Source organism: Panulirus ornatus, chromosome 11, assembly GCF_036320965.1.
Source record: "Panulirus ornatus isolate Po-2019 chromosome 11, ASM3632096v1, whole genome shotgun sequence".
Lineage (NCBI taxonomy): Eukaryota > Metazoa > Arthropoda > Malacostraca > Decapoda > Palinuridae > Panulirus > Panulirus ornatus.
This window is the reverse complement of record NC_092234.1, coordinates 44058032-44085368: the sequence shown is the minus strand read 5'-3', so window position 1 is coordinate 44085368 and position 27337 is coordinate 44058032. Positions and strand designations below refer to the sequence as shown.

At 53.4% G+C, this 27337-nt stretch overlaps 1 protein-coding gene across 1 annotated transcript; it reads left to right on the top strand.

Annotated features, from left to right (window-relative positions):
* Positions 1 to 8364: 8364 nt before the first annotated feature.
* LOC139751446 (uncharacterized) lies at positions 8365 to 21594 on the top strand. Its single transcript, XM_071666862.1, has 3 exons — positions 8365 to 8506; positions 16304 to 16644; positions 18312 to 21594. The coding sequence occupies exons 1-3, from the start codon at positions 8461 to 8463 to the stop codon at positions 20256 to 20258; spliced, it is 2334 nt and encodes a 777-aa protein (XP_071522963.1). The 5' UTR covers positions 8365 to 8460; the 3' UTR covers positions 20259 to 21594.
* The last annotated feature ends 5743 nt before the right edge of the window (positions 21595 to 27337 follow it).

Below are 27337 nucleotides of genomic sequence, written 5' to 3'. Positions count from 1 at the left end.
AATAATAAATGAATGAACAGCGACAAACACACACACAGTGTAGGAAGGTCTTGTATCAATAACTAGTTTATTGACCTCCTCCACGTCATTTATCGTCGAGGCTAATGCACCTTAGTGTTCAAAAATTTAAAGTCTTAAAAACGAGCATTAGATGTGAATTATTAAGTCCCCGTCGGCCAAATTACTGGGAAATTATTAGTTAAGAAGTTATTTACCTTAATTTCCCACACGAGGCCTTCCACTAGCAGACGTCCACCTGGCTTCGACCCGCCACACGAGTATGTTACACCTGCACGGTGGTGGCCTTTGTCACGATCATGTCCAACACTGTCACAACGTAGACGTCGTTCTGTCGATGCGTCGTACGTTAGGTCGCATGACACACGTAGCGAACACGACCTGACCCATCAGGATGCTATGTGTGACTTCGAGGTCACCACACTGGAGTAGCGAGCTAGTGATGGGGTGATTTCAACGCTGGAGGGAGTAGTGAGCCAGGTGAGTGTATGGCTGGGAGAGACGTGGGGAGTTTAGTTTCAGTGAGGTGGACAGGACTGGGGCACAGCTTGTTGTGGCGTTGTGTGCTGGAGAAGGTCTGGTGACTGGCAGTGCCTGGTTTAAAAAGAGGGACATACACGAGTATACGTGGCTGAGTTGGCGAACAAATATATATATATATATATATATATATATATATATATATATATATATATATATATATATATATATATATATATATATGTATAATCAGTTATCTGAATGTATTATCAGATAACCTGGTCATAGACCATCAGGTCTTGTGTTATCTGTCCTTCCCATGTACTGTCCTCCAGCAGATAACCTGGTCATAGACCATCAGGTCTTGTGTTATCTGTCCTTCCCATGTACTGTCCTCCAGCAGATAACCTGGTCATAGACCATCAGGTCTTGTGTTATCTGTCCTTCCCATGTACTGTCCTCCAGCAGATAACCTGGTCATAGACCATCAGGTCTTGTGTTATCTGTCCTTCCCATGTACTGTCCTCCAGCAAGATAACCTGGTCATAGACCATCAGGTCTTGTGTTATCTGTCCTTCCCATGTACTGTCCTCCAGCAGATAACCTGGTCATAGACCATCAGGTCTTATGTTATTGTTACGCACACACTGACATCCATAAACCGGACATATACATACACGGGACGTATACATACACGGGACATATACATACACAGGTCATACATACACAGGTCATCCATACATAGGGTTCGCTCCCAGCGAACCAGAGCACCTGGAGTGCCCCCCCCCCCCGGGGGTGTAGATGGCTGATGAGGCCCTTCAGTAGCCCCCCCCCCCCCCCCCCCCCCCCCCCCCAGCCCGGCACCAAGGCCCACACAGGCCTGATGAAATTTCCTGCCTTCCTGCTGCCATGTGCTGTTACTGCTGGGGCGGTGGAGGGGGAGGCCCGGTGGCTGCTGGGGGTGAGTTGTATGGTGGAGGGGGGGAGGGGGAACTGCCTTACACACACACACACACACACACACACACACACACACACACACACGCCATCCTACGCGGTTAAATGGCGACATCACTTACGAAGATGTTTACGAAACACCTCATCCTTCATACCCTCCTCCTGTTTTACGTCTTGGAAATAAAAATATATATTTTTAGACACACATATATAAGTTAAGAAAGGCATTTCCTCTCACGTCTTAATCGTGTGAAATATACGGCAGGGGAACTAGATGGCTTGAGATATCAAAACACAGGAGGCCATTTCGTACGTGCTCCCATCCTTCATATGATGGCTCTGGGGTAAGTGTTTGTAAGTGGCTCTCTCTCTCTCTCGTCCATCCCCCCTGATGTAATCTGTGATGTGGCGCTGTGTGTGAGAGAGAGAGAGAGAGAGAGAGAGAGAGAGAGAGAGAGAGAGAGAGAGAGAGAGAGAGAGAGAGAGAGAGAGAGAGAGTTATTTTAGTTATTGGTTTCCAGTCTTTCTTGGGGGGGCAACAGACGGTGTGACATTCTCCCAGTTCGAAGGCGGTGAGTCTCCCACTTTACGTCTCCCTCACATGTGTTCGTCTCCCACGAGTGTGGGAGAGTCAGCGGTTAAGGCCGGCACCTTCCCTCCCTTCCCTCCCGTCTCCCAGTCTTTCCCATAGTTAAGGTTGTGGTTGCTCGCGTATCGTGGCATGGACAGGAGTTCTCTCCTGCTCCTCATACGGGCCATTCAATCAGTCCCATTGTCTTGTTGTGTTGTCGCACAGAAAGCTGGTGACCTTGACCTCTCATTCTTCTTTTATTTTTTTTATTGACCTACACCACAATAGCGGAACATGTCCCAAATCTTGGCCATCTCGAGTGCAATATATATATATATATATATATATATATATATATATATATATATATATATATATATTCTAAGTCTACGGGGAAAATGAAACACGGTAAGTCCACAAGTGCACTTTCGTGTAATAATCGCATTATCAGGGGAGACACAAGAGAGAAATATAAGTCAGTTGATATACATCGGAGACGAAACTTGGACACCATTTGGTAAACATGCGATATATATATATATATATATATATATATATATATATATATATATATATATATATATATATATATATATATATATGAGACGAGGGAGACACGGAGGAAGGAAGAGAATTCTGCCGCTTCCTTCCTCTAGGCAAGAAGCAGGGTATCATAACGGTCCATCCTCGTGTGGTCGACTTCCACATTGAAGCTGTAGGCAGGAGCGGCCTAAGGGGGGGTCCAAGCCCCTGATGGCAGGGGCACATGAAGGCACCTAAGGGGAGCTGCTGGTGGTGGGGGAAGGATCAAAAGTGACACTTGTAGAGAGAGAGGAGGGGTCAGCAACATGACGACGGACGGGAGGGGATGATGGCTGTAGAGAAGTGGCTCATGGAGCAATGGTGACATACAAGGATTTCGATTCCACTCTCGCTAGTGGAGGGGTGGACGAAGACGACCCCACACACCCACACCCACACACCCAGATGTGTGAGTAATATTCCAGACTAGGGCGAAGACACCTCCCGTAGACACGACATTGATCTACTCACAAGAAATCTAATTTCGGGATCCATGCAACACCTCAGACTTTTGTGAAGGAGGATTTGTATTGTTGATGATATGGGGGTTTCAGGGGAGAGTGGGAGGTAGGGGACGTGTGTACCGCACTGCAGTGTTGACATTAAACAGGGGGAAGCGAGTGTGTCTTAAAAGTAGATGTAGAGAGAAACTGTGTCGTACGATCATTGAACTTGACCAAGTTTATGCTTTTGAATTCTGTGATGTTCCATAGGTTCCACCCGAGGAGGGAAATAATGTTCGGTACGAGAAAGAGAACGAGTGTTCCACGAAGGAGGAGGAGGAGGAGGAGGATACATGAGTTGACGTGTGTTAAGTGGAGTAGACAACATAAGGAGTGAATGGGGTTGGAGGAAGGTAATGAGAGAAGATCAGTTATGGAAAAGCAAAAGGAAGTGTGGGATGGGATAGAATCATGAAGAGCACCTGTTGATAGGATAAGGGGGATGTGGGGGCAGGCGGGAGAGTCACTTCGTCAGCCGCTACTGCAGTTGACCGGCCGGAGGGGACGCTGTCCATGCGACGGAGGAGAAGCGAAGGATCGGCCGGAGAGGACGCTGTCCATGTGACGGAGGAGAAGCGAGGGATCGGCCGGAGAGGACGCTGTCTATGCGACGGAGGAGAAGCGAAGGATCGGCCGGAGGGGACGCTGTCCATGTGACGGAGGAGAAGCGAGGGAAGGAAGTGTCGCAAGACAAGAGACTTAGGGCCACACCCCTCAAGTGCTTGGGAGGAGTGGGCGACCAACACGTCAAGAGTTTCACCCCCAAAAATCCCTGAGACTGAGAGAGAGAGAGAGAGAGAGAGAGAGAGAGAGAGAGAGAGAGAGAGAGAGAGAGAGAGAGAGAGAGAGAGAGAGGTGAGTGAGTCAGTCAGTCACCCACACACGCAGGGGAGAACATCACTCGTGGACCTTGCCTGCTGAAATGATTGGTGAGAGCAGAAATGAGGGACTGGGAGGGAGGAGGAGGTTGGGTTGGGGTTGTGAGGTTAGAAATGAGGGACTGGGAGGGAGGAGGAGGTTGGGTTGGGGTTGTGAGATTAGAAATGAGGGACTGGCAGGGAGGAGGAAGTTGGGTTGGGGTTGTGAGGTTAGAAATGAGGGACTGGCAGGGAGGAGGAGGTTGGGTTGGGGTTGTGAGATTAGAAATGAGGGACTGGCAGGGAGGAGGAAGTTGGGTTGGGGTTGTGAGGTTAGAAATGAGGGACTGGCAGGGAGGAGGAGGTTGGGTTGGGGTTGTGAGATTAGAAATGAGGGACTGGCAGGGAGGAGGAAGTTGGGTTGGGGTTGTGAGGTTAGAAATGAGGGACTGGCAGGGAGGAGGAGGTTGGGTTGGGGTTGTGAGATTAGAAATGAGGGACTGGCAGGGAGGAGGAAGTTGGGTTGGGGTTGTGAGGTTAGAAATGAGGGACTGGAGTGGGGGGGGTTATCTTTCAGTGTCCAATCAAGTGAGAGTTGAAGAGAGAGAGAGAGAGAGAGAGAGAGAGAGAGAGAGAGAGAGAGAGAGAGAGAGAGAGAGAGAGAGAGAGAGAGAGAGTCAAAATTATTTGGGATTAACCGAGAAGTGAGAGGAGGAGGAGGAGGAGCAGCGAGCGGGCCGTCCGTCCGTCCGTCCGTCCGTCCGTCTGGTGTTTTAAGAAGGCTGAAAAACCCAGTCTCTTCTTTCCTTACGGCTGGAACCAAGGCATGCTTCCAGGGAGGGAGTGGGGGGGGGGAGTCCTGTGGGGGGGGGGGGGTATTGTGGCGACGAGAGAGGAGGACCAGGATGGAGGAGGAGGAGTACACACATACACAGACGCCCTCCCTCAGGCCCCTATTGCCCTGCCCACCACCTGCACCTGGTGGTGTATGATGCGTTGGTGGCAGCCCTGTACGACGTGAGGGTGGGGGATGGTGAGGCCTCAGACGCTCAGTTGGCTTATATGGTTTCATCTTTGAACACGACGGTACGACCCTTGAGCACGACGGTACGATCCTTGAGCACGACGGTACGTACGACCCTTGAGCACAACGGTGCGACCCTTGAGCACGACGGTCTGATCCTTGAGCACGACGGTACGATCCTTGAGCACGACGGTACGACCCTTGAGCACGATGGTGCGACCCTTGAGCACGACGGTACGACCCTTGAGCACGACGGTACGACCCTTGAGCACGACGGTAGACCCTTGAGCACGACGGTGCGATCCTTGAGCACGACAGTACGATCCTTGAGCACGACGGTACGACCCTTGAGCACGACGGTACGACCCTTGAGCACGACGGTGCGACCCTTGAGCACGACGGTACGATCCTTGAGCACGACGGCAGGATCCTTGAGCACGACGGTACGATCCTTGAGCACGACGGCACGATCCTTGAGCACGACGGTACGATCCTTGAGCACGACGGTACGATCCTTGAGCACGACGGTACGACCATTGAGCACGACGGTACGACCCTAGAGCTCAACGGTTCGAGCCTTGAGCACGACGGTACGATCCTTGAGCACGACGGACGACCCTGGAGCACGACGGTACGACCCTTGAGCACGACGGTACGACCCTTGAGCACGACGGTACGACCCTTGAGCACGACGATACGACCCTTGACCACAACGGTCCGTACGACTCTTGGGTAGGACGACGTAAGTGGCCCCTTGTCCGTGCGACTCGCTGAACTGTCGCATGGACGGACGGACGTAGGGACAGGCAAGCGTCGCTGCTGGGACGTTGTGGTCGCAGTGACCAGCAAGAACAACTTACAGATAATGTGAAGGCTGATCGTATATGTGACACGACTGATAAGGTGAACACCAAATAGATAACAGTAGCTATAGATAGATAACTAGTTAAAGATAGGTAACAGTAGTTATAGATAGATAACTAGTTAAAGATAGATAACAGTAGTTATAGATAACAGTAGTTATAGATAGATAACTAGTTAAAGATAGGTAACAGTAGTTATAGATAGATAACTAGTTAAAGATAGATAACAGTAGTTATAGATAACAGTAGTTATAGATAGATAACTAGTTAAAGATATATAACAGTAGTTATAGATAACAGTAGTTATAGATAGATAACTAGTAGTTATAGTTGAGGGTTAGAACTCTAAACCTGTTCTATAAGAACAGCAGTGAACGAAGAAAATAATATATCCACGATCTCCAATATAGTATTAAGTCATTTTAAGCAACTTTAAGATCAACGTTTAGGTTTTAGGTTTTAGGAAGTTCTCTAAGAAACATATTAATGTGTGTGTGTGTGTGTGTGTGTGTGTCGGGGGATGGAGGTGGGGTAGGGGGTAGGGGGGGGTGTCCTCGAGAACGCCCCTTTAAACTGGTCAAAATTACATTTAGGTCAACTTTTTTTTTTTTGTGTGTGTGTGTGTGTGTGTGTGTGCCTCTGACCTGCCCTTGGCTGGCGAGGTGTTGAGAAAAACATATGCATATGTATGTCCAATTTCCCCACCACCCCCTCCCCCACCCCCACCCCCCCCTCCCCCTCCCCTTCTAGTAGTCGTACTGGTCCACGACCTCCAACTGTCTCGGGGGGGGTGAGTAGGGGGAGGGAGGGTAGGAATATTAATGATCACAAATAGAGCGAACTCCCCTCCCTCCCTCACCTCTCTCCTTCCTCCCTCACCCCTCTCCTTCCTCCTCTTCCTTTTCCCCTTCCCCCTCTACCCCTTCCCTCCTTCTCCCCCCCCCCCTGTTGCTGCATAGGAAGAACTAAGTGTATTTAAAGAACACAGACAATAGCCTCCCTCCCTCCCTCCTTCCCTCCATCCCTCCCTCCTCCCTCACTGCAACGTATTACCTATTCACATGTCTCCCCTCCCTCCTCCCTCCCTCCCCTCCTCCTCTTGAAATAAGTTACGTTCACTGTTGTATAAACCTTTTGTTCTAATGTGACTTAAAATAGTAAAGGATAGTGCGTCCGTGTGGGTTATATCCACGAGAGGGAAAACAGGAGCAAGAACACTCCCAGGCCCTTGTTCAGGGCGACCTACATGTGTAAAACAATAGACGATCGGCAGGTCTCCGTTTCCCAACTTATTTTGGCTCTCACGCCTCCGCCGCGCGAAAGAAGAGGCCGTTATTTGTATTACTCTCGCCTCAGCAGAAACCCCCCCGGGCACTGGCTGCATTATATATATATATATATATATATATATATATATATATATATATATATAAATGCGTAATGAAAGCCTGAAGCAGATGACCCCCGCCTCTCTACTTCCCGCCTCATCTGCACCGCCGCTCACGGGCCAGAGCGGCCTCTCCCGCCCTCAGTTACCGACTAGTCTTTCTCATACCCATTCTTCTCCCTTAATAACAATTTCTATAAAATATATCCTACATCACCCACACTCCTAGTAATATAGTGAAGCGAATTGTGTAGGTAAAAGACTTCTAAGTTAATGGAGTAAGGGAGAAATAAAGGGTTAATTAATACGAAGGCCAAACTCGGAGGTGAAGAATGCGCGGGAAATCAGATCCAGCCCTGGAGGACCTGACCCCGACCGCTCGCTCGTCTCCCACTGCTAAAAGGAAGACGAGGAGGAGGTGGTGGCCGCCACCAAGACTTTGGGGAGAGCGGAAAGCCTTGCAGGGGGACCACCGCAAAAACTGGCGTTCCCATGGGGAGGCGGAGCGAGTGGGGGGAGGATGAGCCTCCCACGGCCCAAAATTCCCCCCCCTGTGGTATATCACGATGTTCCCGCCGATTATCTAGCCCCCCCCAACCCCATTAAACGATAACTTTTTTTTTCTTTAATTTTCTTTTTAAGAAATGAAATCTTTGCCGGATAAGGGACAGCTTTTCGTGTTAAGCGGTATAACGACGGTCGAACGCGATATTACTCAAAATCACGACAGGACACGATGAGCCACAAGGGTCGTGCAGACCGCCTGTGTCAGATGAGGTTAAGCGTGCACCCGGCGGCGTACGATAATTCCCGTTTCATAACTCGCGCCATATTTTTCGTTATCTTTAAAAGACGAACCGGACAAAACCCATTTCCCTCATCATTGTATTGCATACGATTGGGAAACTGGACATCAGAGTCCTTGGTGACTTCTCCGTAAAAGCGAGCGAGAAAGCAAGAGTACAATGAACATTGTGAAATATCAAGGGTGATCCCCTCCCTCTCTCCCTCCCGAGCGACCACTGTTCTCCCCGGCGATACCTGGCAACTCGGGCGTCGCTGGTAACTTGCAACTCGTATAAAAGTAAGAGTGACTCCTGCTACGGGAGTTGGTTACTTATATACCTCACTTTCGGTTACAGCAGTGCCACGGCGGCGGGACCAGACGCCGCTGCCTCGAGGATAAAACCCAACAGAGAGAGAGTCCGTCCCTAAAAGATGGGAGGCTGGTGGAATGGCGGTAGTGCGCTAATGTTAGCGATAGGTGAGGCTGCTGCTGCTGCTGGACCAGCTCTTGTGTTGGGGGCGCTGCTGCTGGTGGCGGCGTGACGTCACGTTATCTAAGTGATTGACCTGTGTAATTCAGGGGGGAGGGAGGGGCATAGATAACAGTGGAATATTTCGGATAAAATGTTCTCGAAACTATGTTGATAAACGTGTTTTATACATATATATACACATGTTGGTAGCCACTGAGGAAGTGGAAGACGAGGATCAGTTTAATGTAGCGGTTGTTCACATATTTAGCGACAGTTATGTGTTCTTCATATCTTTGTGTTCTATTGTTCATCGTGGCTCTGAGTCAAGTCCCGGATCACCTGTTTCATTTTGTGAACCAGGGCCTTGCAGTTACTCCAGGGGGCCCCACTGGTTTACCGGGCGGCACCCAGGCTGCGCTACATCAAGTTGCAGGGAAAGGAATGCCTTCGAGTGGGAAGTTCACGGTGCGACCGGACTCCACCTGCTCGTGGTTAAGACGAGGGTGAAGAGTGACCTTTAACGAGGCTATATGACTGGGGAGTGAGTACAGCCTCGTCAGAGAACTTCTTCCTCCAAAGGAGTTCGAATTTCCCTGCTACTGGAAGTAGCGCTGACTTGGGCTGCAGGCTTCTGGAAAAAGGCCCTGGAGTATATATATATATATATATATATATATATATATATATATATATATATATATATATATATATATGTGGAGTCTCCAGCTATAGCGTGAGCCAGCACACAACACCCCCGCCCCCATACGTACACTAATACACGTACTACGATCACTGTGTATTGTGTAGACACGGGTGGTGTAGCGTCCCCCTGGTCGTAGCGTCGGGTGTATAATGGAACGTTACAAGGTGATTCGCCAGCGAGGTATATGGTCGTAGCGTTACGTTAAGAGTTGTTGAAGTGGTTGTTGAAGTATAGGCAGGGAGGGAGGGATGGCTAGGTTTGTGGAGGTCGACCACATGTGTTTGATTGTAGACCTTGCGTTAGTAGTGGTTGCGTACGTTGTAGACGTTGCGTTAGTAGGGGTGACGTACGTTGTAGACGTTGCGTTAGTAGGGGTTGCGTACGTTGTAGACGTTGCGTTAGTAGGGGTGACGTACGTTGTAGACGTTGCGTTAGTAGGGGTGACGTACGTTGTAGACGTTGCGTTAGTAGCGGTGACGTACATTGTAGACGTTGCGTTAGTAGCGGTGACGTACATTGTAGACGTTGCGTTAGTAGCGGTGACGTACATTGTAGACGTTGCGTTAGTAGGGGTGACGTACATTGTAGACGTTGCGTTAGTAGGGGTGACGTACATTGTAGACGTTGCGTTAGTAGGGGTGACGTACATTGTAGACGTTGCGTTATTAGCGGGGACGTACATTGCAGACGTTGCGTTAGTAGGGGTGACGTACATTGCAGACGTTGCGTTAGTAGGGGTGACGTACATTGTAGACGTTGCGTTATTAGCGGGGACGTACGTACGTACATGACCCGTCTCTGTAGACGTAGTGTATCATACACGTCTGCGTCTGTACGTACTGTAGGTGGCTTTTGTGTTGCGCCCGGACGCGTCCAGACAGACGCAACCTCCCCCCCCCCTCCCTCCCCCACACACACCATCTGTAGCAGACATGAAGATGGTGTCTCGCCCCCCCCTTCCCTCCATCCCCCTCCCTCCCCCCTCACTCTGGCCTACTTTCCTCATTCACTCCCCCGCCACACCACCTCACACTCGCCTCATGTGCACTCATTATCTCTCTTTAAGTATCTTTATGGCCGACATGACTGTGTGTCTGTACCAGCTTGTTATACCCTCCTGTTCCCCCCCCCCCCACAGCCTCCCTCCCCCCCCCCACCTGGGTTCTGCCCCCCTGATCAGTACACCAGCTGTAAGGTCGTTATCACAAAGTCGTTCGTCTGTATCCATCTGTCGCACAGAGGAGGAGGAAGAGAAGGAGGAGGAGGAGGAAGAGAAGAAGGAGGAGGAGGAAGAGAAGAAGGAGGAGGAGGAGGAGGAGGAGGAGGAGGAGGGGAGCCCTCCCTCCCCTCCCTCCCTCCCTCCCTCCCTCCGGCTCTCACAGCCTCATCCACACTCACGCCTCATTTGCATACTTGGGCACGACGGGCCCCTTCCAGCTGTGTACTCCATATGTGGTGCTGTCGTACACCACATCATCTTCCACCTGGCAGTCCACCCATTCACCACACTTCCACACCTTCCTCCTCCTCCTCCCCTCCACCAGAGCGGGAAAGCCTCCTCCTCCTCCTCCACCCCCTTCCACCCTTTCAGGCCTTCCACCCACCGCTGCTCTGTGTGTGTGTGTGTGTGGGGGGGGGGGGGGGGGGGCGTCGACTGGAGGACGTACGACCCCGTCGCCTCTTGTTCCATTCAGCCAGCCGCAGGTCACACCCTGACGTGACACTGACTCTATACTGGCCACCTCTCCACACACACACACACACGTTACGTTACGTTACGTTATATGGGTCAATGTTACGATCTTTTCATCGCCAGATAGACGAAGAGTTCGGTTGACTTCGACTCCTCTCTCTCTCTCTCTCTCTCTCTCTCTCTCTCTCTCTCTCTCTCTCTCTCTCTCTCTCTGTCTCGTCGTCCACACCTTGAGAGGTTGGTGGCCCAACCCTGTGTACGGGACGCGTACTGTGGCCACCACACTACCACACTAACCACACCACCACACCACCACACTAACCACACTACCATGCCACCACGCCAAACCTCCACAACACCACACCACACCACCACACCTCCACACCACCACACTAACCATGCCACCACACCACCACACTACAGCACCACACCTCCACACCACCACACTACCATGCCACCACACCACCACAGGAGCACGTGGTGACCTGGTGTCACCGGTGTGTCGTGCGTCCACCGTCGTGTGATGGACGGACCGTCTCGTACGTTCTCCCTGGCCAGGGAAGGTTATATGTTGACCAGTTAGTCGCTGCAGGGGTGTTTGACCCCAGGTCATGCGGGAAGCCCTCACAACATGGCGCAGGGCTCCTCCCGTCTTCACCTGGCTCCTCCCGTCTTACCTGGTCTCTCTGTCCCGTCTCCCCTGCTCCTCCGCGTCTCACCTGGCTCCTCCCGTCTTCAGCTGCTCCTCCGTCTTCACCTGGTTCTTCCCGTCTCCACCTGCCTCCTCCCGTCGTCACCTGGTTCCTCCTGCTTCATCCTGGCTCCTCCCGTCTTCACGACTGGTTCTCCCGTCTCACGCCGGGCTCCTCCCTCTTCAACCTGGTCCACTCCGTCTTCACCTGGCTCCTCCGCCGTTCACCTGGTTCTCCTGTTTCACCTGGCTCCTCCGTCTTCAACTGGCCCCACTCCCGTCTTCACTGGCTCCTCACGTCTTCACCTGGCTTCCTCCCGCTCTCACCGGCCTCCTCCCGTCTTCACTCATGGCTCCTCCCTGTCTTCACCTTGGCTTCCTCCCGTATTCACGTGGCTCCTCCGTCTTCACCTGGCTCCTCCCGTCTTCACCTGGCTCCTCCCGTCTTCACCTGGCTCACTCCCGTCTTCACCTGGTTCCGTCCTCCGTCTTCACCTGGCTCCTCCGTCTTCACCTGGCTCCTCCCGGCTTCACCTGGCTCCTCCCGTCTTCACCTGGCTCCTCCCGTCTTCACCTGGCTCCTCCCGTCTTCACCTGGCTTTCCTCCCGTCTCCACCTGGCTCCTCCCGTCCTCACCTGGCTCCTCCCGTCTTCACCTGGCTCCTCCCGTCTCACTGGCTCCTCCCGTCTTCACCTGGCTCCTCCGTCTTCACCTGGCTCCTCCCGTCTTCACCTGGGCCTCCTCCCGTCTTCACCTGGCTCCTCCCGCTCTCACTGGCTCCTCCCGTCTTCACCTGGCTCCTCCCGTCTTCACCTGGCTCCTCCCGTCTCCACCTGGCCTCCTCCGTCTTCACTGGCTCCTCCCGTCTTCACCTGGCTCCTCCCGTCTTCACCTGGCCCTCCCGTCTTCACCTGGTTCCTCCCTGTCTTCACCTGGCTCCTCCCGTATTCACCTGGTCCCTCCCCGTCTTCACCTGGCTCCTCCCGTCTTCACCTGGTCTTCCTCCCGTCTTCACCTGGCTCCTCCCGTCTTCACCTTGCCCCTCCCGTCGTTCACCTGGCTCCTCCCGTCTTCACCTGGCCCTCCCGTCTTCACCTGGTTCCTCCCGTCTTCACCTGGCCTCCTCCGTCTTCACTGGTTCCTCCGTCTTCACCTGGCTCCCGTCTTCCTCCTCCCTTTCCTCCCCTCCCGTCTTCACTGGATCCTCCTTCAGCCTTCTCCTTCACTGGCTCCTCCCGTCTTCACCTGGCCCTCCCGTCTTCACCTGGTCTCCTCCCCTCATTCTCTTCACCTGGTCCTCCCGCTTAACCTGGTCCTCCCGTTCACCTGTCCCTCCCGTCTTCACCTGGCTCCTCCGTCTTCACCTGGCTCCCACCCGTCTTCACCTGGCTCCTCTCATCTTCACCTGCACCTCCCTCTTCCACCTGGCTCCTCCCGTCATCACCCTGGATCCTCCCGTCTCACACTGGCCCTCCGTCTTCACCTGGCTCCTCCGTTTCACTGGTCCTCCCGTCTTTACCTGGCCCCTCCGTCTCTCACCTGGCATCCTCCCGTCTTCACCTGGCTCCGTCCGTCCCTTCACTGGGATCCCCGTCTTCACCTGGCTCCTCCCGTCTTCACCTGGTCCTCCCGTCTTTCACCTGCCTCCTCCCGTCTTCACCGGTCCTACTGTCCCGTCTTCACCTGGCCCCTCCCGTCTTCACCTGGTCCTCCCGTCTTCACTGGCTCTCCCGTTTTCACCTGGCTCCTCCCGTCTTCACCTGGCTCCTCCCGTCTTCACCTGGTTCCTCCCGTCTTCACCTGGTCCTCCCGTCTTCATGCCCTCCCGTTCACCTGGTCCTCCCGTCTTCACCTGGCTCCTCCCGTCTTCACCTGGCTTCTCCCGTCTTCACCTGGCTCCTCCCGTCTTCACCTGGCCCTCCCGTCTTCACCTGGTTCCTCCGTCTTCACTGGTCCTCCCGTCTTCACCTGGCTCCTCCCGTCTTCACCTGCTCCTCCCGTCTTCACTGGCTCCTCCGTCTTCACTGGCTCCTCCGTCTTCCCCCTGTTCCTCCCTCTTCACCTGGCTCCTCCCGTCTTCACCTGGCTCCTCCCGTCTTCACCTGGCTTCCTCCCGTCTTCACCTGGTCCTCCCGTCTTCACCTGGCCCTCCCGTCTTCACCTGGCTCCTCCCGTCTTCACCTGGCTCCTCCGTCTTCACCTGGCCTCCTCCCGTCTTCACCTGGCTCCTCCCGTCTTCACCTGGCTCCTCCCGTCTTCACCTGGCTCCTCCCGTCTTCACCTGGCTCCTCCCGTCTTCACCTGGCTCCTCCCGTCTTCACCTGGCTCCTCCGTCTTCACCTGGCTCCTCCCGTCTTCACCTGGTTCCTCCCGTCTTCACCTGGCCCCTCCCGTCTTCACCTGGCTCCTCCCGTCTTCACCTGGCTCCTCCCGTCTTCACCTGGCTCCTCCCGTCTTCACCTGGCCCCTCCCGTCTTCACCTGGTCCTCCCGTCTTCACTGGTCCTCCGTCTTCACCTGGCTCCTCCCGTCTTCACCTGGCTCCTCCCGTCTTCACCTGGCTCCTCCCGTCTTCACCTGGCTCCTCCCGTCTTCACCTGGCTCCTCCCGTCTTCACCTGGCTCCTCCCGTCTTCACCTGGCCCCTCCCGTCTTCACCTGGTTCCTCCCGTCTTCACCTGGTCCTCCCGTCTTCACCTGGCCCCTCCCGTCTTCACCTGGCTCCTCCCGTCTTCACCTGGCTCCTCCCGTCTTCACCTGGTTCCTCCCGTCTTCACCTGGCTCCTCCCGTCTTCACCTGGCTCCTCCCGTCTTCACCTGGCTCCCTCCCGTCTTCACCTGGTCTCCTCCCGTCTTCACCTGGCTCCTCCCGTCTTCACCTGGCCCCTCCCGTCTTCACCTGGCCCCTCCCGTCTTCACCTGGCTCCTCCCGTCTTCACCTGGTTCCTCCCGTCTTCACCTGGCTCCTCCCGTCTTCACCTGGCTCCTCCCGTCTTCACCTGGCCCCTCCCGTCTTCACCTGGCTCCTCCCGTCTTCACCTGGCTCCTCCCGTCTTCACCTGGCTCCTCCCGTCTTCACCTGGCTCCTCCCGTCTTCACCTGGCTCCTCCCGTCTTCACCTGGCTCCTCCCGTCTTCACCTGGCTCCTCCCGTCTTCACCTGGTTCCTCCGTCTTCACCTGGCTCCTCCCGTCTTCACCTGGCCCCTCCCGTCTTCACTGGTCCTTCCCGTCTTCACCTGGCTCCTCCCGTCTTCACCTGGCCCCTCCCGTCTTCACCTGGTTCCTCCCGTCTTCACCTGGCTCCTCCCGTCTTCACCTGGCTCCTCCCGTCTTCACCTGGTCCTCCCGTCTTCACCTGGCCCCTCCCGTCTTCACCTGGCCCCTCCCGTCTTCACCTGGCCCCTCCCGTCTTCACCTGTTCCCTCCGTCTTCACCTGGCTCCTCCCGTCTTCACCTGGCCCCTCCCGTCCTTCACCTGGTTCCTCCCGTCTTCACCTGGTCCTCCCGTCTTCACCTGGCCCCTCCCGTCTTCACCTGGCTCCTCCCGTCTTCACCTGGCCCCCTCCGTCTTCCTGGCCCTCCGTCTCAACCTGGCCCCTCCCGTCTTCACCTGGCCCCTCCCGTCTTCACCTGGCTCCTCCCGTCTTCACCTGGCCCTCCCGTCTTCACTGGCCCTCCCGTCTTCACCTGGTTCCTCCGTCTTCACCTGTTTCCTCCCGTCTTCACCTGGCTCCTCCGTCTTCACCTGGCTCCTCCCGTCTCACCTGGCCCCCCGTCTTCACCTGGTCCTCCCGTCTTCACCTGGTTCCTCCCGTCTTCACCTGGCTCCTCTCCGTCTTCACCTGGTCCTCCCGTTTCACCTGGCTTCCTCCGTCTTCACCTGGTTTCAACCTGGCCCCTCCCGTCTTCACCTGCCTCCACGTCTTCCTGGCTCCTCCGTGCTTCACTGCCCCGTCTTCACCTGGCCCCTCCGTTTCACCTGGCTCATCCTTTCAGTGGCCGCTCGGTGTCGCTTCGTGTGAACAGTGTGTTGCCAAATTTGCTTTATATATGAACCTTACTCTTTGCCAACCACTGTGTGTGTTACAGCATGATCTCTTTGATCTCGTTGGTTGTGTTTGTGTGTTGTTTTGTGTTTGTATGTAGTGTTTTTGCTTGTATGTTGTGTTGTTCTCGAGTGTGTGCGCGTGTTCTTGACCAACTGTATGGTCGTCGCCCTCTGTCTCTCGTGTCTTGTGTGCGACCGCTCTCCTCGCCTGTGCCATGTGTCTTCCCTCTGGCTTCCTCGCGCTTACAGGACGCTTACAAACCTCGTTCCCCCACCCTAACCTCATCTACGAACCAACTTTAACTCCTACAGCACACACACACACACACACACACACACACACACACACACACACACACACACACACACACACACACACACAACACACACACACACACACACACACACACTTACATGGCGTATACCAGGTGGCTCATTCTATCGACCAGCCCCCTAGGGGAGGATGAACTGCTGGGGTGGACTGTGGACCGGCTGCCACGACAAGGATTCGAACCTATGCGGTTTTGGTCCCTCATGAGAGGGGGGCCATAAGGCTCAGCCGGGAGTACCTTCGTCAGGAGCGGGGCGTGTCCTGGTGGTGGTGGTGGTGGTGTAGTAATGACAGCTCCTACAGGCACCTCCTGTCTTCCTCTCTCTCCTGCTGTAGGGTTGGCGTTGGTCCTCACGCGGGCAGGCAGCACCCCGGCCATCCAGGACCTATCTGACGAAGGGATAGACTCCCCGCCGTCCCTCCCTGATGTACTGGACGACGATGGTCTTGGAGGAGGAGGAGGAGGCCCTTCCTCCTCCTGGCGGGTGGTGAGGGACGCCCTGGACGACGTGGTGGTGGAAGGGGCAGTCATGATCGGCAGGAGGCGCGTGCCCCGGGCCGTAGGTGTCGGCTCCCCTGGGCAAGACTTCCCCATCTTCAACTCGGTGCCGGACACAGCCTTCTCCTGCAGGGACAAGAGCCATGGCTATTACGCCGACACCGATACAGGATGCCAGGTTCGTATCCCGTACGCTGTCTAGGTGTATACATGTGTGTGTGGGGGGTGTATACATATGTGTGTGTGTGGGGGGTGTATACATGTGTGTGTGTGGGGGGTGTATACATGTGTGTGTGGGGGGGAGGGGTGTATACATGTGTGTGTGTGTGGGGGGGTATACATGTGTGTGTGGGGGTGTATACATGTGTGTGTGTGGGGGGTGTATACATGTGTGTGTGTGGGGGGGTGTATACATATGTGTGTGTGTGGGGGTATACATGTGTGTGTGGGGGGGGTATACATGTGTGTGTGTGGGGGGGGTATACATGTGTGTGTGTGTGGGGGGGGGTGTATACATGTGTGTGTGTGTGTGTGTGTGGGTGAAGCCAGAGGTTATTATCATAATGTGGTTCATTTCATTAAGTATTGATAAGTAATTACCTCATTAAGTAACAAGTGAGAAGTATTTCAGTCTACTTTATTAAGTAATATTTTCCTCTGGAGTCAATGTAACATTATTGTAATGATATATATATATATATATATATATATATATATATATATATATATATATATATATATATATATATATATATATATATATATATATTATGATTTAGCAGTTACATGAATTTCAACAAGAATGATAGACTGATGAATTAACTTGAGACAATAAGGTCATAATTATACCAAAGTGAATATTAATTACTTTAGATGTTAATTGCGTTCATTAAGAATTAATCCTTTGATAAACATTTGTTTGTTCGTATGTGAAGTGTTGTTTCTGTGGTGTGGGAATCACGAGTTCATGTTCTAACCATTGTTTACGCAGTTATTAACCTAAGAATAACGAGCCCATCCTTATGATGGCGTTAATGATCTAACCATCGTGTGAACTGCTCGTTAACTCGAAGAACGTTCATTGTGATCAGGTTGTTTACATGCAGGGAAGCGTTCAAAAAAAAAAAAAAGAGTCCACAGTGGAGCAGAGAAAACGTGGCGTGTCACAGGGAGAGAGGGAGGGAGGGAGAGGGAGAGAGAGAGGGAGGGAGAGGGAGAGGGAGGGAGAGAGGGAGGGAGAGAGGGAGGGAGAGCCTTTGAAGTACCACATGTCCCCTCGCGTGTTCGGAGCGGAGGAGGTCGACTCTGTCATGACTTGGGGGAGTTGTTATTGTCGTCGGCGTCTCCTCCCTCCCTTCCCTCCCTCCCTCCCTCCCTCCCTCCCCTTCCCTCCCTCCCTTCCCTCCCTCCCTTCCCTCCCTCCCTCCCTCCAGACGAACTCCTCCATCAGCCAGCCGGTGAAAGGTCGCAAAAGAAAAAAAGAACAAAACAGCACCGTTGATTACGTCCAGTGACGTAACGTTACTGAGTGTTAGGCCGAGGCGCGTCGACTGAGGCGTGCGTTCCCTACCCCCAACCCCCGCGCCCCCACGCCCACGCCTCTCCGCCCACGCCCCCATAGCCACTTCGATAGCCAGGTGATGTTCTAACCCGTGGTGACGTAGGAGGTAACGGTAGATCCCTTGGTGTTACCTGCGTTACGGTCGCTACGGTAACGGGTGACGCCTGTGTCCCCCCCCCCCTATGCATCGTAACGTGCGTGTGTGTGTGTGTGTGTGTGTGTGTGTGTGTGTGTGTGTGTGTGTGTGCGTGTGTGTGTGTGTAACCAGGTTATGTGACCCGCAGGTGTTCCACGTGTGTCACGCTGACGGACGGATGGACAGCTTCCTCTGCCCGAACGGCACCATCTTCCAGCAGCAGCAGCTGGTGTGCGACTGGTGGTACAACGTGGACTGCACCACCTCCTCCAGCCACTTCGGCGTCAACGCGGAGATCGGCAGGGTGCCCTCCAGGTCCTCCGCCTCCTCCTCCTCCTCCTCAGGCCAGCAGGCTGGAGGCGGTGCCGGCGGCGGATCCTCCTCCTCCTCCTCCTCCTCCTCCTTCAGGGGATCAGGCTTCGGGAGAGTCTCGGGCCAGACGTCGGTTCGAACCCCAGCACCCGCAGCGAGACCCCAGGGGACGACCTCCTCCTCCTCCTCCTCCTCGGCGCAGGGTCGCGTTCCTCCCTCGTCCAGGGTCGCAGGGCAGAGTAGTTTCAGCGGCGGGTCGGGGCAGCAAGGCAGGGGGGGTTCGCAGAGGGCGTCTGTGAGTCCAAGAAGGCCCACTCCCTCGCCGAGCCCATCCACCAGGTTATCCCCGGCAGGAGCGAGCCGCTCTTCAGGCGCCGTAGCTCCGACGACTTTTAGACCCCGGACACCAACGGTAAGGCCGCCCACGAGGGTGTCAGTGTCACGCCGTCCAGTAGGGTCTACCGCCGGTGTTGGCGCTTCGCTGTCGTCGCCTGCTGGAACCAGAGGCTCTCAGGGCTTCTCCAGCCAGGACAGGGCAGCACAGACCAGCACCAGCAGCACTAGCGGTCGCAGGACACAAGGCAGCCGCGGTGTTAACCTCGCCAGCACGAGGCCGCAGACACAAGCATCCAGAGTCCAGACCCCTGCTCCAGGCAGCAGCAGGACGGTCCAGAACCTTGGCTTCGGCCAGCCTGCCTCGCCATCCACAAGACCGGCCACAACGGCCTCGACCAGCGGTGGCAGCAGGGGAAGCACCACGTTCGGGCGTCGAACCCCACAGACTGCAAGGCCCGCGCAGTCTGTCGGAGTACCTCTACCAACTCAGAGAGGCACTGGAAGCCCTTCGTCGAGTAGGCGAGTGCCCTCAAGTTCCAGGGGAGCTCAGAGAACCAGCGGACAGACGCAGAGAATACCGGGGGCTGTCAGTCCATCGCAGAGCAGCAGGGGAACAGGCTTTGGGATCCCTCTTCCAGGTATTCCGTCGACTGGAACCTCTCAGAGTGGAGCAGCAAACGTGGGAGTTCCCCTCCCAGGCCTCTCTTCTACAGGAGGTTCCAGAGGAAACGTCGGAGTTCCCCTCCCAGGCCTCTCTTCTACAGGAGGTTCCAGAGGAAACGTCGGAGTTCCCCTTCCAGGCCTCTCTTCTACAGGAGGTTCCAGAGGAAACGTCGGAGTTCCCCTTCCAGGCCTCTCTTCTACAGGAGGTTCCAGAGGAAGCGTCGGAGTTCCCCTTCCAGGTCTTCCCTCTACATTAGGTTCCCTAGGAGGCGCCGGACTGCGTTCCAGCGTAGGTTCGTCGATACCTGGAAGAGTTGGAGGTGGTAGGCTTCCACAGGGCACACGAGGCCCGATCATTATCGTGGAGGATGATAGGGACGACCTGGATGACTTCTTTGATGACGACCGATTCGACCTGGACGACCGATTCGATCTGGACGACCGATTCGATGATGACCGATTCGATCTGGACGACAGATTCGATCTGGACGACCGATTCGATGATGACCGATTCGATCTGGACGACCGATTCGATGATGACCGATTCGACCTGGACGACCGATTCGATCTTGATGACCGATTCGATCTGGACGACCGATTCGATCTGGACGACCGATTCGACGACGACCGGTTCGACCTGGACGACCGCTTTGATCTGGACGACCTATTCGACGACGACCGGGTCGTTAGCACCGCCCTGATCGGGAACCGCGTGAGGCCTGGAGTCAATGGGGTCGTCTTCCCTCCCTCAGAGATCCAGTTACCTCCTCCAGTAGCGTTTTAAGCACTCGACATTCCTCCTCACATCCAGACTCTGGAGGACTGTCGACCATGAAGAGGTGGGTGTCGTGTTGCGGGGCGTTCCAGCATGTTGGGGGTGTCGTGCGCCCTTGGGATACAACAGGAACCCAAGGGCGATGATCCTCAGCTGTTTCTCTAAGGGTGCCCTGTGAGTCTCTCTCTCTCCATTGCCTCAGCTGGGAGCAGGGGGGATAATCCTCAGCTGTTTCTCTCAGGGTGCCCTGTGAGTCTCTCTCTCCCCAGTGCCTCAGCTGGGAGCATAACACAAGCTTCTTCATCTGTCGTTCGTTATATATATATATATATATATATATATATATATACATATATATATATATATATATATATATATATATATATATATATATATATGTGTGATATAACAGTTAGTGTCTGTCTGCTAACTCGCACCTGAGCGAACCATAGGATCTGGTCAGTGAGGAAACTCACTCTTCTCTCTCCTCAACTTGTCTTTGGAATACGACAGAGATTTCTCTCTCTCATTTCTGGCTTTGTTTTCGTGCCAAGTCATGTAGATGAGTACATACGGTTATATATGTAATATTAGTATGTATGTATATACATATACAACATCAGAAATGCGAAATACTCGGGACTTGAACATTGTTAGATTCCCCCCCCCCCTCCCCTCGTTCTTTATCCCGATTTTTGAGTTTCTATAAAAGAATACATTTAAAGAAGTCAACCTTGCTATACATAGAATAAATTGGCCACGGTTATCTCTCTATAACTGGATAGATACCTTTTTTTGTTTGTGCTGTTTTCCCTTGTTATATTCGCAACGTCACGGTACAGTAAAGTGAATGATTCAGGTAGGCTTAAGAAAGAAGAAATATTTTTTGATGTTGTACTGTATATAAAGATGATAATAAATACTATATATATATATATATATATATATATATATATATATATATATATATATATATATATTATATATTGTATGGTCTTGCTGTGATGTATATTGGCCGGAAGTCTGGTTGCAGCCCACAATCTGAAGATGAATGAATATTGGTGGGTTGACGAAGACTGGCGATCTTGCCTTTGCTGTACTTGTGTGTGTGTGTGTGTGTGTGTGTTCCTGTTATCCGTCATGTTTTATGTATTTGTGTATCTCTCCCTCATTCTTGCATTATTGTACTTTTATCACCACGTCTGTAATTCCTCTTTGGTTCATATTGTTCGTATGTCTTTGTTCAAACTCCCCCCCCTCCACCACACCCTTCCTCCGTAACCTCTTTATATATATATATATATATATTGTCATTGTTATTTGTGTATATGTGAATAAAGTAGACTCCTAAAATATTATGTCTTTGTTCCCTCAATCCTTAAGGAAGGGCAGTCGTCAAAACTTACCTTCAGGTAAGTGTGTGGAAAATGAATTGCATTTTACATTTTGTTTCCCTTTCCCCACCTCTCTCGCTTGACCGGTGTGGGGTGAACATAATGTTTACGTGTATGATAAGAGCAGGTGTGTGTGTGTGTGTGTGTGTGTGTGTGTGTGTGTGTGATAAATCTTACTGGATGGGAGGCTCTCCGACACGAGGTAATGTACTGGCTGTGGAAGGCTGGTGTGTGTGTGTGTGTGTGTGCAAACCTGTATGACAAGTGACATTTTTGCCATCTGGGAAGAACTCGGCTTTTATAACCCATCCGGCAAGGATGGTCAGTGCTCGTTCCCAGGTGACTGTAGTGTTATCAGATTATGTAACATGTAAGGCTGTTTCTTGACACACACACACACACACACACACACACACACACACACACACACACAAAGGCAAGAGAGGGACCTTGTCTTATCTAAGTGACCTTATCTTATCTAAGGGACCTTATCTTATCTAAGGGACCTTATCTTATCTAAGGGACCTTATCTTATCTAAGGGATCTTATCTTATCCGAGGGACCTTATCTTATCTAAGGGACCTTATCTTATCTGTGGATGACGCTGTCCATTGTCTATCTTTCTCTTTTTTATCTATCTATCTATCTACATTCTGTTATCACCATCGGTTCCTCACGCCCCTCAGCGGTGTCTCCGGGGAGGTCATGCACACACGAGGGCCATGTCGCTCCTCTGTACACATGCGTGCATGACCCTCCCGTCTTGGGGGGGGCGCGGGGGGGGGGGGAGGTTGTTGTTAGAGGTGTGTCTGCATGATCAAGTTATTCAACATTTTCCCTTGTACCATCGTGCATGTCTGTGTGTGTCAAGTTTTCTTTGTCCAAATGTTTATTGGAAGGGACTTTCTCCTGCCCACCCCCGACCCACCCACACCCCGCCCACCCTGATGATTATAGAGTGTGGGGTTTAGACATTCCTTTGTCGAGGTGGGTTGGTGGTTGGGGGTGGGTGGGTGGGTTACTTCTGCCTCTTTCTCTCTTCATCTCTCCCGAGCAGGTAGGTTGGGATGGTGGGTTGATGGTCGCGGTGGGTTACTCTCTCTCTCTCTCTCTCTCTCTCTCTCTCTCTCTCTCTCTCTCTCTCTCTCTCTCTCTCTCTCTCTCTCTCTCTAGGAGGAAGGGTAGAGTGGGTGGGTTGGGCCCCAGGAGGATCTCCTCCCCCTTCCCCCACTTCTGCAGTACCCTCCCCACTTCGTGGTGGTGGGTGGGTTGTGGGGGTCAATTGGTGGTGTGTGTGTGGTGTGGGGGTGTGTCAGGCGACGATAGCATGATAAACACATATATATCTTCATTTTACCTTTGGTGTCACACGGATCGTGTGGCCCTTAACAAATGCGATTCTCTCGTCCTTCTGTGTGTGTGTGTGTGTGTGTGGTGTGTGTGTGTGTGTGTGTGTGTGTGTGTGTGGTGTGTGTGTGTGTGTGTGTGTGTGTGTGTGGTGTGTGTGTGTGTGTGTGTGTGTGTGTGCGCCTCTCTCCTTTATCCCATTTCCCTCGTGAGACACCTGTTATGATGGTACAGACCCGTCGCCTTGTGCGTGAGGTCGTGTTTACGTGTTTATCCTTCGTCCTGGCTCGGTGTGGTGGTGGTTGGGGGTTCGTAACCCAGCACAAGGTGGCGCCAAGTGTTGTCTTGCCTGGCTTTGCTACACGCTCTGTCGCCGTTTACCAATGACGTAACACACACACACACACACACACACACACACACACACACACACACACACACGATGTGCCATACTCATGACCCAGACACACTCACATGCGCCACCTCCTCCTCGTCCTCTTCCCGCCCCGTCCCTCATCTCCTCGACCTCTGGTCCCGCCCGGTGGACGTGGTCAGCTCCCTGAGAGCTGCGCGGGGGTTCGCCCACTGAGAGCAGATCCTGACGCAGGTAAACAAAGCGATTGTGTTATCTGTTCTTATCTTTTTTCCCCCCGACGTATCTTACCCTTGTGGTGATTTTCTTCCTCCTCGTTACGAAATGACCTCTAACAGCTTACCATTGGTGAGAGAAGCTTGGGAATAAGCCAATCAGCATCCATCGGTGGTTCCCAGCAACGCACCAATCAGCGCCTGGCTCTCAGGCTCAGCGTCCTGCTAGACCAATCAGCAGCATCAAGCCCCAGCTACGCACCAATCAGCGCCTGGCTCTCAGGCTCAGAACCAAACCATTGGAGCGCCCTTGGGCTGTGAGACGGGCGGGTAGCGCTCAACACAGACAGACCCCCCCCCCTCCGGACGTCGACGTACCCACCCTCTCTCTCTCTCTCTCTCTCTCTCTCTCTCTCTCTCTCTCTCTCTCTCTCCCAGGCAGTTGAGGGTCAGACCCCCCGCCCCCCTCCCCCCCTGCATGAGGTCAGGGTGGGACCCACCGTCTCTCAGGGCGGCGTCTGCCCTTGGCGGCCCTTTGTCTCGCCAGAGGACACCGTCCAGGACGCCCTTGTCTCGTCGAACCCTCCTTGTCTCTCCTTCACACACACACACACACACACACACACACACACACACACACACACACACACACACTTCATAGCAGGTCTTGGATCTCCCCTCCCCCAGTGTAGATATCTCCCCCTGGGGTCTCTCCATCTCCCCTCCCCCAGTGTGGATATCTCCCCCTGGGGTCTCTCCATCTCCCCTCCCCCAGTGTGGATATCTCCCCCTGGTCTCTCCATCTCCCCTCTCCCAGTGTAGATATCTCCCCCTGGTCTCTCCATCTCCCCTCCCCCAGTGTGGATATCTCCCCCTGGTCTCTCCATCTCCCCTCCCCCAGTGTGGATATCTCCCCCTGGTCACTCCATCTCCCCTCCCCCAGTGTGGATATCTCCCCCTGGTCTCTCCATCTCCCCTCCCCCAGTGTGGATATCTCCCCCTGGTCTCTCCATCTCCCCTCCCCCAGTGTGGATATCTCCCCCTGGTCTCTCCATCTCCCCTCCCCCAGTGTAGATATCTCCCCCTGGTCTCTTCATCTCCCCTCCCCCAGTGTGGATATCTCCCCCTGGTCTCTCCATCTCCCCTCCCCCAGTGTAGATATCTCCCCCTGGTCTCTCCATCTCCCCTCCCCCAGTGTAGATATCTCCCCCTGGTCTCTCCATCTCCCCTCCCCCAGTGTGGATATCTCCCCCTGGTCTCTCCATCTCCCCTCCCCCAGTGTGGATATCTCCCCCTGGTCTCTCCATCTCCCTCCCCCAGTGTAGATATCTCCCCCTGGTCTCTCCATCTCCCCTCCCCCAGTGTAGTTATCTCCCCCTGGTCTCTCCATCTCCCCTCCCCCAGTGTGGATATCTCCCCCTGGTCTCTCCATCTCCCCTCCCCCAGTGTGGATATCTCCCCCTGGTCTCTCCATCTCCCCTCCCCCAGTGTGGATATCTCCCCCAGTCTCTTACATAACTTCACATGATCATGTCTCCTGCCGTAATCAACAATTTATTTGTATTTATTGCTATATGTCTCATTTTCCTTCCAACGTCCCGTTTTCCTCGTATCTGTCTGTCTGTCTATCAGTTATCGTCTGTTATCTCGTCTCTGTGTCGCCTCCTGTCTGTCTGTCTGTCAGTTATCGTCTGTTATCTCGTCTCTGTGTCGCCTCCTGTCTGTCTGTCTGTCTGTCTGTCTGTCTGTCTGTCTGTCAGTTCTCGTCTGTTATCTCGTCTCTGTGTCACCGTAGCGGGTGTGGTTCTGGATTGATAATGGACGCAGGTTAACGATGTGTGGCATGGCGTCGGCAACAATGGTTTTTTTTCAACTTTGCTTGGACGACGCTGTACGACCCTTGCAGGTCAACGCGGTACGACCCGTGGGTTAGTGATGACCCTCCCCCCCCGGGCCTTCGCTTCGACTCACAAGGGTTGTACGTCGGGGGGTTAAGGGTCGTGCTCAAGGGTCGTAATGTCGTGTTCAAAGGGTCGTAATGTCGTGTTCAGGGGTCGTACCGTCGTGTTCAAGGGTCGTACCGTCGTGTTCAAGGATCGTACCATCGTGTTCAAGGGTCGTACCATCGTGTTCAAGGGTCGTACCATCGTGTTCAAGGGTCGTAATGTCGTTGTCTGTTGTCATGACGTCTGCTCAAATACGTACCATGTTATTAATATTTTTTTCCCCTTGCGTATTAACGCATCGATCACCCTCGCTACGTACGCACTGTCTGGTCCAGTATGACGCACCCCAGACGTGGATGCGTTCACACTTGGCCCAGATGGAAAACCTGTTCGTTCGGTGTTCTTCGTGCGTTCGTGACCTTCTCTGTCTGATATACAGTGACGGATCTCCAGCGAACTAGGTGAACTTGAGACATTATACGAGACACACACACACACACACACACACACACACACACACACACACACACACACACACACATATATATATATTTTTCCATTCATACTGTTCGTCATTTCCCGCGTTAGCGAGGTAGCATTTAGAACAGAGGACTGGGCCTTTGAGGGAGTACCCTCACTTGGCTCCCTTCTTTGTTCCTTCTTTTGGAAAATTGAAAACGAGAGGGGAGGATTTCCAGCCCCCCGCTCCCTCCCCTTTTAGTCGCCTTCTACGACACGCAGGGAATACGTGGGAAGTATTCTTTCTCCCCTATCCCCAGGGATAATATATATATATATATATATATATATATATATATATATATATATATATATATATATATATATATATATATATATATATATAACAGTGAGGAAGGAAGGATATATAAGCCATGTTTGTACACAACAGGTGGTGAACATGAGGGCGATGATCAGCTGGTGTGGGAGACAACAGACCCTGGTTAATGGGGTGTGGGGCGTGGCTACCTGGCCCTCTCTCGACTCCTCCTCCTCCTCCTCCTCCTCCTCCTCCTCCTCCTCCTCCTCCTCCTCCTCCCACGAGAACCTTTCGTGTTGCTCCAGTATTAACCCCTTTCCCCCAAGGATGGGAGAGGGGAGGTGAGGGGAGGAGGGGTTGTGTTGACCCCCCCCCTCCCCAACTCCTCCCAGGTCACGAGTCACGGACGGGACGACGAGGTCAGGACGGTGAGGGGGGGGGGGAGTAGAGAGGGGGAGGCGCCTGGGAGAAAGTTAGAGAGAGAGAGAGAGAGAGAGAGAGAGAGAGAGAGAGAGGCTGCATGGATGGGGGGGACTGGCTGTGTTACAAGGGGGGCGCGTGAGAATGGGAGGGACAGGGTAAAGGGGCGAGGGATCGGGTTCGAATGGGGTCAGTCCTTTCCCCTCCTCCTCACTCTCACTACCCTTCCACACACACACACACACACACACACACACACACACACACACACACACACACTGGAATATGGCACAATATCCCACGGGATACGAACCCAGGCTCCCACACACACACACACCATGACGTCTTGCCCGGCCCTCCTGGTAGGATCTCTCGTAACTCAGAGTCCTCGCGTCCTGCCGTTGGCCAAGACTTCGTCTTTTTATCTATTGCCTCCTGCAGCCCAAGGCTGCTGCGCTACGTCCTGTTGCAGGGGAGTGTGGTCTCCTTTGTAGCGAGAGGTTCCCTGACGAGACTACACTCTCGCTCATACCGCTGCGCCGGTGGTGGCTTTCCACTCCAGGTGTAGCCTTGAGCAGGCAGACTCCGGTAACACCCTCCTATCTATCTGTCTAT

Bases quoted from the DNA above. Each gene is read 5' to 3' on its own strand.
- LOC139751446 (XM_071666862.1), top strand. From the start codon at position 8,461: ATGGGAGGCTGGTGGAATGGCGGTAGTGCGCTAATGTTAGCGATAG. The intron at 8,507-16,303 runs GTGAGGCTGCTG...CTCCTGCTGTAG, and splicing joins TGCGCTAATGTTAGCGATAG to GGTTGGCGTTGGTCCTCACG. The intron at 16,645-18,311 runs GTTCGTATCCCG...TGTGACCCGCAG, and splicing joins ACACCGATACAGGATGCCAG to GTGTTCCACGTGTGTCACGC.